This window comes from Oncorhynchus kisutch, linkage group LG2 (assembly GCF_002021735.2).
Source record: "Oncorhynchus kisutch isolate 150728-3 linkage group LG2, Okis_V2, whole genome shotgun sequence".
Taxonomy (NCBI): domain Eukaryota; kingdom Metazoa; phylum Chordata; class Actinopteri; order Salmoniformes; family Salmonidae; genus Oncorhynchus; species Oncorhynchus kisutch.
In genome coordinates this window covers 66,889,404-66,902,165 of record NC_034175.2, presented here as the reverse complement: position 1 = coordinate 66,902,165, position 12,762 = coordinate 66,889,404, and the positions used below count along the sequence as shown (strand labels likewise).

Below are 12,762 nucleotides of genomic sequence, written 5' to 3'. Positions count from 1 at the left end.
TTTATAGCACGACTTTTGATGTTCCTTGGTTGGGGTCTAAGCAGATTATTTGTTGCAATTGCAAACGTAATAAAATGGTGGTCCGATAGTCCAGGATTATGAGGAAAAACATTAAGATCCACCACATTTATTCCATGGGACAAAACTAGGTCCAGCGTATGGCAGACACACCATGGCAGACACACCATGGCAGACACACACCCTGGCAAACACACACCATGACAGACACACACCATGGCAGACACACACCATGGCTGACACACACCATGGCTGACACACACCATGGCAGACACACACCATGGCAGACACACACCATGGCAGACACACACCATGGCAGACCCACACCATGACAGACACACACCATGGCAGACACACACCATGGCTGACACACACCATGGCTGACACACACCATGGCAGACACACACCATGGCAGACACACACCATGGCAGACACACACCATGGCAGACACACACCATGGCAGACACACACCCTGGCTGACACACACCCTGGCTGACACACACCATGGCTGACACACACCATGGCTGACACACACCATGGCAAACACACACCATGGCAGACACACACCCTGGCAGACACACACCCTGGCAGACACACACCATGGCAGACACACACCATGGCAGACACACACCCTGGCAGACACACACCCTGGCAGACACACACCATGGCAGACACACACCCTGGCAGACACACACCCTGGCAGACACACACCACGGCTGACACACACCACGGCTGACACACACCACGGCTGACACACACCACGGCAGACACACACCACGGCAGACACACACCCTGGCAGACCCACACCATGACAGACACACACCATGGCAGACACACACCATGGCAGACACACACAGGTTCTCAGTCCTTGCCGATTAAACAAATTATAGAAATGTATTTTCTCACTCTTTAGCATCTATGCATAGTCACTTTACATAATGACCTCGACTAACCTGTACCCCCGCACATTGACTCGGTACCGGTACCCCCTGTATGTAGCCTCGTTGTTGTTATGGAATTATCTTGTGTTACTTTCATTTTATATATTTTTTACTTTAGTTTATTTAGTAAACATTTTCTTAACACTGTTTCTTGAACTGCATTGTTGGTTAAGGGCTTGTAAGTAAGCATACACGTTAAGGTCCATGCCCCCTACACCTGTTGTATTTGGTGCATGTGACAAATACAATTTGATTTGATATATTGCTACAGTGTGGGCAGTATCAGAGGGAAAGAGAGAGGCTGGGATCTAGTATGAGGGAGAAGTGATACAGGAAATTAGTTTAAAGAGTGGATTGAGTAGAACGTCATTAGACATAGTTTCAAATATTTTGTTATCTTTTTTTAAGAGCAACGGGCTGGCAGGTAGGATTTTGTGTCTCCCTGCCTCCGTCTCTGGATGCCAACCGCCGATAATCCCCACCGAAGAAGATGACCGATGACTTCTGACATCCGTTTAAATTCATAAATGCGAAAACGTGAAAATCCTCTGTTAACCCTGAACGCGTATTTTAGCTGCATTTCGATTTTGTTTAGAATGTAGCTAGTTTGTTTGACAGTTTTGTAACAACACTTTATATCTTGGTAGGATTCAGTATTTGCCTTGGCCCATCCGCATATTATGTTTTTTGCACTATAATCAAAAATTGTTTAGAAACTTTGTGCTATAACATTGCATCCCGCACGCCTCTATCAACCAACAAGTAAATATGGCAATGCTATGTCGTGGGCTTCACATATTTACCCCAATTCAGGTAACGATGAAGTCTAATTTATTAAAGGAAGATAATCTTTCTGGCAGGCAGTTGTTATTAAGCAATCATTCAGATGATTGGTGTTTGAATCAACACGTTGTCTCGTGTTCCATGGGGGGGGGGGGGGGGGGGGGTTATTTACATTCTTTTTTTGGAAGCATTGTAGGAAACGTATTTTTAAATGTTTTTTAATGATATTTTGTTCATGTATTTGGAAAATATTTGTAGGGAATATATTATTTGGACAATTTTAAATATTGAGTTGACTCCTTCATAGTCAGTACAACATTGCCTTTTCTCATCCTTTATTTTTTTTAGTATTGAAGTAAAACTATTTTAAAGTACTACTGAAGTAGTTTTTTGGGGGTACAATGCATTTGGAAATATTCAGTCCCCTTGACTATTTCCAAATTTTGTTACGTTACAGCTTTATTCTAAAATTGATTCAATAGTTTTTCCCCCCTCATCAATCTACACAATATCCCATAAGGACAAAGCAAAAACAGGTTTTTAGAACTTTTGGCAAATTTATAAATAAATAAAAATATTACATTTGCATAAGTAATCAGTACTTTGTTGAAGAACCTTTGGCAGTGATTACAGCCTCAAGTCTTCTTGGGTATGACGCTACAAGCTTGGCACTCAAAACGGGCTGTTTACTGAGGAGTGGCTTCCGTCTGGCCACTCTACCATAAAGGCCTGATTGGTGGAGCGCTGCAGAGACAGTTGTCCTTCTGGAAGGTTTTCCCTTCTCCACAGAGGAGAGCTCTCCCTGACCAAGGCCCTTCTCCCTTGATTGCTCAGTTTGGCCAGGCTGCCAGCTTTAGGAAGAGCCTTGGTGGTTCCAAACTTCTTCCATTTAAGAATGATGGAGGCCACTGTGTTCTTGGGCACCTTCAATGCTGAATAATTGTTTTTGGTACCCTTCTCCAGATCTGTGCCTCGACACAATACTGTCCACCAGAGCTGTTGCCAGATAATTGTATGTTAATTTCTCTACCATAAGCCTCCTTCAATTGCCTTTTAGAGAATTTGGCAGTATATCCAACTGGCCTCAACTGCAGACCACGTGTAATCATGCCAGCCCAGGACCTCCACATCCAGCTTATTCACCTGCAGGATGTTCTGAGATGAGCCACCGGACAGCTGATGAAACTGTGGGTTTCATCAGGGAAGCTCATCTGCTTGCTTGTTGTCCTCACCAGGGTCTTGACCGGCCTGCAGTTCAGAGTTGTAACCAACTTCGGTGGGCAAATTCTCACCTTCGATGGCCATTGGCACACTGGAGAAGTGTACTCTTCATGGATGAATCCTGGTTTCAACTGTACCGGGCAGATGGCAGACCGTGTGTATGGCGTTTTGTGGGCGACTGGTTTGCTGATGTCAACATTGTGAACAGAGTTATAGTACAGACATGCATTTTATCGATGGCAATTTGAGTACAGATACTGTGCCGAGATCCCGAGGCCCATTGTCGTGCCATTCATTCCCCACAATCACCCCATGTTGGTTTTCTGATCCACGCCCTTTAAAAAAAGGATCCTTCACCAACAGCTTATGTATTTCACAAGACTGGAAATACCGATATTAGGGCCGACCGAATTTATTTAAATAGATTTCACAAAAGGAAATCAGTTTAAGAAATGGTTGCATTTATATTTTTGTTAAGTGTAGAACCACTTTCATCGCTCCTCCCTCTGTCCAGGATCCAGCCACTCACGCTGCCCCATGGTCTCCCTACTGAGGAAGACACCTACCTGAACAGCAGAGAGCTGATCATACGACGTCTCAAACATGTAGAGGACAGTAAAGGCTGTGAATAAGTAGCTTGTTTGGCCTTTCAAAGATGGCCTTTCAAAAATCCATGATTCAACTGACTCAGTGAAATCCCTGTACAATGTGTTGAATCTATACCTGGACAGAAACCTGTCTATCACACCCCTCTTATATTTCAAACAAAAACATGAATCAAAAGTCAGAGGGAAATGACACAAAGCACCAGTGATGATCAGCTTATTTTTTATTAATTAAGATCAAGCTAATTTTTTTTATAGAAAACCTCAAACCTGTTCTACCATCACACACTGACAAGACTGGAAGGAGGATGGAGGTTGTGGAATGAAGCTGGCACTTGATTGTTGCTACTGAACCGCTGAATGGGTTCAACAAAGGCAAATGACATGGATCGATGTTAATGTTGCAAGTGTTACTGTTCGTAAGGATGGTTGTTTGTTAAAAATGCAAGTCTATAAATTAGAATCAAATCTGTTATGATACAGGGTAACTGCATCAGGGCTGAAGGTCAGGTTTTAGACTTCAAATTGGAATCAAATTAACCATTTCAAGGGGAGCCAGTCAGAGCAGAAAGAGTTCAGTGGCTCAGACAGGAATCCTCCTTTTACTTGCCAGTTGAATATAAATGACATTAAATCATATTTTAAGTCCAAACAAAATAAGTCAGAATTCCAATCCAAAAATAAATGGAAAAATAAAGCATGGAAGACTATAATAAATAAGAAAATTATAGAAGGGGGAGAAGGAAATTGATAAAACTGGAGGAGATGGTTCTGCCAGTTAGTGGGTATTAGCCCTGAGAGACAGAGGTTGAAGGCTGACAGTCTTCTAGTCATCTTCAGAACCAGAGTCTGAATCGTGTCCTCTCCCTCTGATGGTCTTCTTCTCCACCTTGGCAAACTTTGAACCAGATTTCTGTGTCAAGGTGGGGGGCTCCATTAGGTTACCACTGGAGGAGAAGACAAGGGTAGAGGGGTGTTATGATGTAGGATTTAAAGGGATACTTTGAGATTTTGGAAATGAGGCTCTATCTACTTCCAGATTCAGATTACCTTTTTTGTCTATATGCACCATTTACGTCTGTCCAGTATGAAGGAAGTTGAAGAGGTAGTTTTGTGAGCCATGTTACTAGCATTAGCGCAATGACTGGAAGTCTATGGGTATTTGCTAGCATGCTATCTAGAATCCATTTAATAAGACTAATCAGCATGTGGTTTTGCATGAACAGGTAAGGATTTCTATTCCTTCGCACATGAACCAATGGCCTCATGCTTGACAGGAAATACCTAGACGGATCATCTTTCTAGCTAGAGGTGTGATTATCTGTAGGAAATCACACCCGTCTGTGTACCTGTAGTTGATGACGTCAGAGCAGCCCAATCTCCACTCCAGCACCTCTGTGGAGAACTCGTCCGTGTTCCCCAGGTCGGTGAATCCTACCACGTAATCCTTGGTCTTCCCGTCCTTAACCAGCGCCAGCGTGGGAATCACCTTGATCCGCAGCCTCTCTGTCAGGAACGGCGCCTTGTCCACATTCAGCTTGATGAACTTAGTCTCCAGGTGCTTCTTGGCCAGGATACCCAGGTGCTTGTCCAGGATCTTGCATCTTTATAAGGCAGGGGGAAGGAGACAGCAGGGTTAAGATCCTGGTAGAAGCTGCAATTAAGGTTTACTGGGCAATAAATCCCCTTCTAATCCTTTCTTAGGGATTTTGGGAGGGTAAGCTCACTCCGGAGCAGGGCTCAATTCATTAGCAGCAGTAAAATGTTTTGCAGCCTGGAATGGCAAGAGAAAAACAGGAAGAGGGGAAAACATTGCTGTGTTACCAACCTGAAGGTGGAGTCTCTGTAGAAATGGCAGACCACACGATTGCTCTCCTTTACCTCTGGGAAGAAATCTTTCTCACTGGGGATTTCCTTATACTCCCCATGCCCTTTAGACAGCCACTCCTTATGGGACAGAGCACACAGACACTATGATGAGTTGTTACTGGTATGACATACACACAAAAGTATGTGGACACCTTCAAAATATATGGATTCTGCTATTTCAGCCACACCTGTTGCCGATATGTGTATGAAATAGTCTACACAGCCATGCAATCTCCATAGACAAACATTGGCCTTACTGAAGAGGTCAGTGACTAAACATGGATAGGACATAGGATGCCACCTTTCCAACAAGTCAGTATGTCAAATTTCTGCCCTGCTCGAGCTGCCCGGGATAATGGTCTGTGGCTGTTTTTCATGGTTCAGACCCCTAGATTCTGTGCTTCCAACTTTGTGGCAACAGTTTGGGGAAGGCCTTTTCCTGTTTCAGCAGAACTCCCCCGTGCACAAAGCCAGGTCCATACAGAAATGGTTTGTCAAGATCGGTGACTGGCCTGCAGAGCACTGACCCCCATCAAATAATTGGAACGCCGACTGCGAGCCAGAACTAACCACCCCAAAATCAGTTTCCCACCTCACTAATGCTTGTGGCTGAATGTATGCAAGTCCCTGCAGCAAAGTTCCAACATCTAGTAGAACGCCTTCACAAAAGAGTGGATTTGGAATGAGATGTTCGATGAGCAGGTGTCCAGTGTAGGTTGATGTACTAAAGCAAATGCTTGTTAGGCATCCACCATATTGCCTTTCCCCACCTACCTGCTTCTGTTTCTGCGATTTCTTGAGGGCCTCCATCCTCCTCTCCTTCAGCTTTTCCATCTCGTCGTCATCCATGCGCTCCAGCTTCCCCAGCTCTTTGTCCAACTGCTCCTCCACCATCCTGGCTGACTGCAGCACTTGCTGCTCCAGCGCTTTGGCCATGATCTCCATCGACTGACTCGCCATGATGAAAAGCTTTGAAACTTCTGACACAATCACTCTATTCCTGAGGGATGGGGTGAGTGAGAGTCAGAGACAATTTTATAGATTGAATTTCTCTTTCTGAAATGCAATGGTTGGACCAAGGATTAAGCCAACTAGCTAATAACCCTGGCCGGTGACCATGGAAACTACACACTGATGCTTTAAATCGAACACAACCAAAGTTAGATAGCTAGTAGCTATCTTTCGTTAGCTAATGTAACAACTACCTGGCATGGTGAACTCAACTCGATGGGTTACTAAACTACAGCTACTAGCTAACGTTACCTAGCTAACTAGCTTAAGTTATTCCCCTTTAGAAAGTTATCAAAATATTTAGTCTTACAAAATACAACTTAAAACAGTAACGTTGGTTAACTATTTTGAAAGTTTTGCTATTTGATTCCCCACCTATCGCTAACAAATTACCATTGTCTGTTAGCTAACGTTAATTAGCAAGAATGCTAACGTTAGCCAAAGATAAAGTCCCAATTGAACAATAGATGTCAGATGTTTGTTAGCCTACTATGAATCGTATCAGCTTTCAGACAAAGTAGAAAGATGTCAAAAATGAACAAAGGAACAAATCACCGGCGTCGTTTTAGCCTAGCTCGCTAGCTACATCAAGGTAGGGCTGTTAGCTAGGCTAGCTAGCTAGGCTAACAGCTGCGTGGTCAGAGAACGCTGGGTAGCTAGCTAGCTGGCTAACGTTAGCGACCTGTCAAAAACGACCAAGTTGCCCAGACACTGAAGCTACAAGATTACAACAAAAAAGCAACCACTTATGTTAATAGGGCCGACTGAATTTATCATTTCCACATGACTTTATCAATACTACAAAGCTGACAATATGGCTAGCCTACTCACCAAAAGCGGTACCCTCTGGCTCAGTGTCGTATCTTTGCAGACTGCAGAGCGCGCAGTGTGGTACAGAAGGAGATTTTAGGTCACATTATGCAGAAGGTTGCCCCCTGCTGGATGAGAATGAACAAGTGTCCAGATGACACGAGTACTTTTTGTGAACCAGTCGAAATCACGCATCAACGTCATTATCATGGACGTTTACAAATAAATGCCAATAGGACAAAAATACGAAACAAACGAAAATTCAACTAGTGTACTGTCATTCCAGTTTCAATGTTGCCCTTGACTGAGTTAGTTGAAGTTGGCTAGCTAGCGACAAGAACGTTATCCAGCCTGCACACACAACCGTGACATGTATTTTTTATTTTTTTTTACAGGCAAGTCGATCTGAGCAGGTCTCGAACCCTCGGCCTTCAAGCCCGAAATCCAGCGCGCTATCGACTGTGGACCAAAAGCATACTCAAGCGGCAGAGTCGATATCCGCGCATATAAACCCAGTGTTGTTACAATATACTGTTGAAGTCGGAAGTTTACATACACTTTAGCCAAATACATTTGAACTCAGTGTCACAATTCCTGAAATGTAATCCTAGTAAAAATTCCTTTTTAGGTCAATTAGGATCACCACTTTATTTTAAGAACGTGAAATGTTAGAATAATAGTAGATCATTATTTCATCTTTTATTTCTTTCATCACATGACATGTGGGTCAGAAGTTAACATACACTCAATTAGTATTTGGTAGCATTGCCTTAAACAATTTAAACTTGAGTCAAAATTTTCAGTGTCCTTCCACAAGCTTCCCACAATAAGTTGGGTGAATTTTGGCCCAATTCCTGTGTAACTGAGTCAGGTTTGCAGGCCTCCTTGCGCACACAAACTTTTTTTCAGTTCTGCTCACACATTTTCTATAGGATTGAGGTCAGGGCTTTGTGATGGCCACTCCAATACCTTGACTTTGTTGTCCTTAAGCAATTTTACCACAACTTTGGAAATATGCTTGGGGTAATTATCCATTTGCAACCATGCTTTAACTTCCTGACTGATGTCTTGAGATGTTGCTTCAATATATCCACAATTTTCCTCATGATGCCATCTATTTTGTGTAGTGCACCAGTCCCTCCTGCAGCAAAGCACCCCCACAACATGATGTTGCCACCCCCATGGTTCAAGATTGTGATGGTGTTCTTCGGCTTGCAAGCCTCCCCCTTTTTCCACCAAACATAACAATGGTCATTATGGCCAAACAGTTCTATTTTTGTTTCATCAGATCAGAGAACATTTCTCCAAAAAGTACCATCTTTGTCCCCATGTGCAGTTGCAAACGGTAGTCTGGCTTTTTAATGGCGGTTTTGGAGCAGTGACTCTTTCCTTGCTGAGCGGCCTTTCAGGTTATGTCGATATAGGACTCGTTTTACTGTGGATATAGATACTTTTGTACCGGTTTCCTCCAGCATCTTCACAAGGTCCTTTGCTGTTGTTCTGGGATTGATCTGCATTTTTCGCACCAAAGTACGTTCATCTCTAGGAGACAGAACGCGTCTCCTTCCTGAGCAGTATGACGGCTGCGTGGTACCATGGTATTTATACTTGCTTACTAATGTTTGTACAAATTCACTTGGTACCTTCAGGCGTTTGGAAATTGCTCCCAAGGATGAACCAGACTTGTAGAGATCTACAAATTTTTTTCTGGGGTTTTGGCTGATTTCTTTTGATTTTCCCATGACGTCAAGCAAAGAGGCACTGAGTTTGAAGGTAGGCCTTGAAATACATCCACAGGTACACCTCCAATTGACTCAAATGATTTCCAATTAGCCTATCAGAAGCTTCTAAAGCCATGACATCATTTTCTGGAATTTTCCAAGCTGTTTAAAGGCACAGTCAACTTAGTCTATGTAAACTTCTGACCCACTGGAATTATGATACATTGAATTATAAGTGAAATAATCTGTTTTTAAACAGTTGTTGGAAAAAGTACTTGAGTCATGCACAAAATAGATTTGACTTGCCAAAACTATAGTTTGTTAACAAGAAATTTGTGGAGTGGTTGAAAAACGAGTTTTAATGACTCCAAACTAAATGGAAGTAAACTTCCAACTTCAACTGTATATATATATATATAGTAACGTTACCAGTCAAAAGTGTGGACACACCTACTCATTCAAAGGTTTCTTTATTTTTTACTATTTTCTACATTGTAAAATAATAGTGAAGACATCAAAACTATGAAATAAGACAAATGGAATCATGTAGTAACCAAAAAAGTGAAACAAATCAAAATATGTTTTATATTTGAGATTCTTCAAAGTAGACAGACACCCTTTGCCTCGCCAGTCAGCATTTTCTCAACCAGGTTCATGAGGTAGTCACCTGGAATTAATTTCAATGAACAGGTACAGTGGGGCAAAAAAGTATTTAGTCAGCCACCAATTGTGCAAGTTCTCCTACTTAAAGAGATGAGAGGCCTGTAATTTTCATCATAGGTACACTTCAACTATGACAGACACAATGAGAAAGAAAATCCAGAATATCACATTGTAGGATTTTTTATGAATTTATTTGCAAATTATGGTGGAAAATAAGTATTTGGTCACCGACAAACAAGCAAGATTTCTGGCTCTCACAGACCTGTAACTTCTTCTTTAAGAGGCTCCTCTGTCCTCCACTCGTTACCTGTATTAATGGCACCTGTTTGAACTTGTTATCAGTATAAAAGACACCTGTTCACAACCTCAAACAGTCACACTCCAAACTCCACTATGGCCAAGACCAAAGAGCTGTCAAAGGACACCAGAAACAAAATTGTAGACCTGCACCAGGCTGGGAAGATTGAATCTGCTATAGGTAAGCAGCTTGGTTTGAAGAAATCAACTGTGGGAGCAATTATTAGGAAATGGAAGCCATACAAGACCACTGATAATCTCCCTCGATCTGGGGTTCCACGCAAGATCTCACCCCGTGGGGTCAAAATGATCACAAGAACGGTGAGCAAAAATCCCAGAACCACACGGGGGGACCTAGTGAATGACCTGCAGAGAGCTGGGACCAAAGTAACAAAGCCTACCATCAGTAACACACTACACTGCCAGGGACTCAAATCCTGCAGTGCCAGACGTGTCCCCCTGCTTAAGCCAGTACATGTCCAGGCCCGTCTGAAGTTTGCTAGAGAGCATTTGGATGATCCAGAAGAAGATTGGGAGAATGTCAGATGAAACCAAAATATAACTTTTTGGTAAAAACTCAACTCGTCGTGTTTAGAGGACAAAGAATGCTGAGTTGCATCCAAAGAATACCATACCTACTGTGAAGCATGGGGGTGGAAACATGCTTTGGGGCTGTTTTTCTGCAAAGGGACCAGGACAACTGATGCGTGTAAAGGAAAGAATGAATGGGGCCCTGTATCTTTCAGTACAGGTGCATCAAAGCTGTGGCCGAGAGACTGAAAAACAGCTTCAATCTCAAAGCCATCAGACTGTTAAACAGCCATCACTACCCGGCTACTCATCCCTGCACCTTAGAGGCTGCTGCCCCCTATACATAGACATGGAATCACTGGCCACTTTAATAATGGAACACTAGTCACTTTAATAAATGTTTACATCCTGCTTTACTCATTTCATATGTACTGTATGTACTGTATATACTGTATTCTAGTCAATGCCGTTCTGACATTGTTCATCCTAATATTTATATATTTCTTAATATAGTCTTTTACTTTTAGATTTGTGTGTATTGTTAGATACTACTGCACTGTTGGAGCTAGGAACACAATCATTTCTCTAGATACTACTGCACTGTTGGAGCTAGGAACACAAGTATTTCTCTAGATACTACTGCACTGTTGGAGCTAGGAACACAATCATTTCTCTAGATACTACTGCACTGTTGGAGCTAGGAACACAATCATTTCTCTAGATACTACTGCACTGTTGGAGCGAGGAACACAATCATTTCTCTAGATACTACTGCACTGTTGGAGCGAGGAACACAATCATTTCTCTAGATACTACTGCACTGTTGGAGCGAGGAACACAATCATTTCTCTAGATACTACTGCACTGTTGGAGCTCGGAACACAATCATTTCTCTAGATACTACTGCACTGTTGGAGCGAGGAACACAATCATTTCTCTAGATACTACTGCACTGTTGGAGCTAGGAACACAAGTATTTCTCTAGATACTACTGCACTGTTGGAGCTAGGAACACAATCATTTCTCTAGATACTACTGCACTGTTGGAGCTAGGAACACAATCATTTCTCTAGATACTACTGCACTGTTGGAGCTCGGAACACAATCATTTCTCTAGATACTACTGCACTGTTGGAGCTCGGAACACAATCATTTCTCTAGATACTACTGCACTGTTGGAGCTCGGAACACAAGTATTTCTCTAGATACTACTGCACTGTTGGAGCTCGGAACACAATCATTTCTCTAGATACTACTGCACTGTTGGAGCGAGGAACACAATCATTTCTCTAGATACTACTGCACTGTTGGAGCTAGGAACACAATCATTTCTCTAGATACTACTGCACTGTTGGAGCTAGGAACACAATCATTTCTCTAGATACTACTGCACTGTTGGAGCTCGGAACACAATCATTTCTCTAGATACTACTGCACTGTTGGAGCTCGGAACACAATCATTTCTCTAGATACTACTGCACTGTTGGAGCTCGGAACACAATCATTTCTCTAGATACTACTGCACTGTTGGAGCGAGGAACACAAGTATTTCTCTAGATACTACTGCACTGTTGGAGCTAGGAACACAATCATTTCTCTAGATACTACTGCACTGTTGGAGCGAGGAACACAATCATTTCTCTAGATACTACTGCACTGTTGGAGCTAGGAACACAATCATTTCTCTAGATACTACTGCACTGTTGGAGCTAGGAACACAATCATTTCTCTAGATACTACTGCACTGTTGGAGCTCGGAACACAATCATTTCTCTAGATACTACTGCACTGTTGGAGCTCGGAACACAATCATTTCTCTAGATACTACTGCACTGTTGGAGCTCGGAACACAATCATTTCTCTAGATACTACTGCACTGTTGGAGCTAGGAACACAATCATTTCTCTAGATACTACTGCACTGTTGGAGCTAGGAACACAATCATTTCTCTAGATACTACTGCACTGTTGGAGCTAGGAACACAATCATTTCTCTAGATACTACTGCACTGTTGGAGCTCGGAACACAAGTATTTCTCTAGATACTACTGCACTGTTGGAGCTAGGAACACAATCATTTCTCTAGATACTACTGCACTGTTGGAGCGAGGAACACAATCATTTCTCTAGATACTACTGCACTGTTGGAGCGAGGAACACAATAATTTCTCTAGATACTACTGCACTGTTGGAGCGAGGAACACAATCATTTCTCTAGATACTACTGCACTGTTGGAGCGAGGAACACAAGTATTTCTCTAGATACTACTGCACTGTTGGAGCGAGGAACACA

At 42.6% G+C, this 12,762-nt stretch overlaps 1 protein-coding gene across 1 annotated transcript; it reads right to left on the bottom strand.

Moving 5' to 3' along the window:
* Nucleotides 1-3,774: 3,774 nt before the first annotated feature.
* LOC109870355 (thioredoxin domain-containing protein 9) lies at nucleotides 3,775-7,411 on the bottom strand. Its single transcript, XM_020460847.2, has 5 exons — nucleotides 7,280-7,411; nucleotides 6,212-6,437; nucleotides 5,397-5,515; nucleotides 4,918-5,172; nucleotides 3,775-4,515 (listed from the first exon to the last, which is right to left on the bottom strand). The coding sequence occupies exons 2-5, from the start codon at nucleotides 6,395-6,397 to the stop codon at nucleotides 4,395-4,397; spliced, it is 681 nt and encodes a 226-aa protein (XP_020316436.1). The 5' UTR covers nucleotides 6,398-6,437; nucleotides 7,280-7,411; the 3' UTR covers nucleotides 3,775-4,394.
* Nucleotides 7,412-12,762: the final 5,351 nt, after the last annotated feature.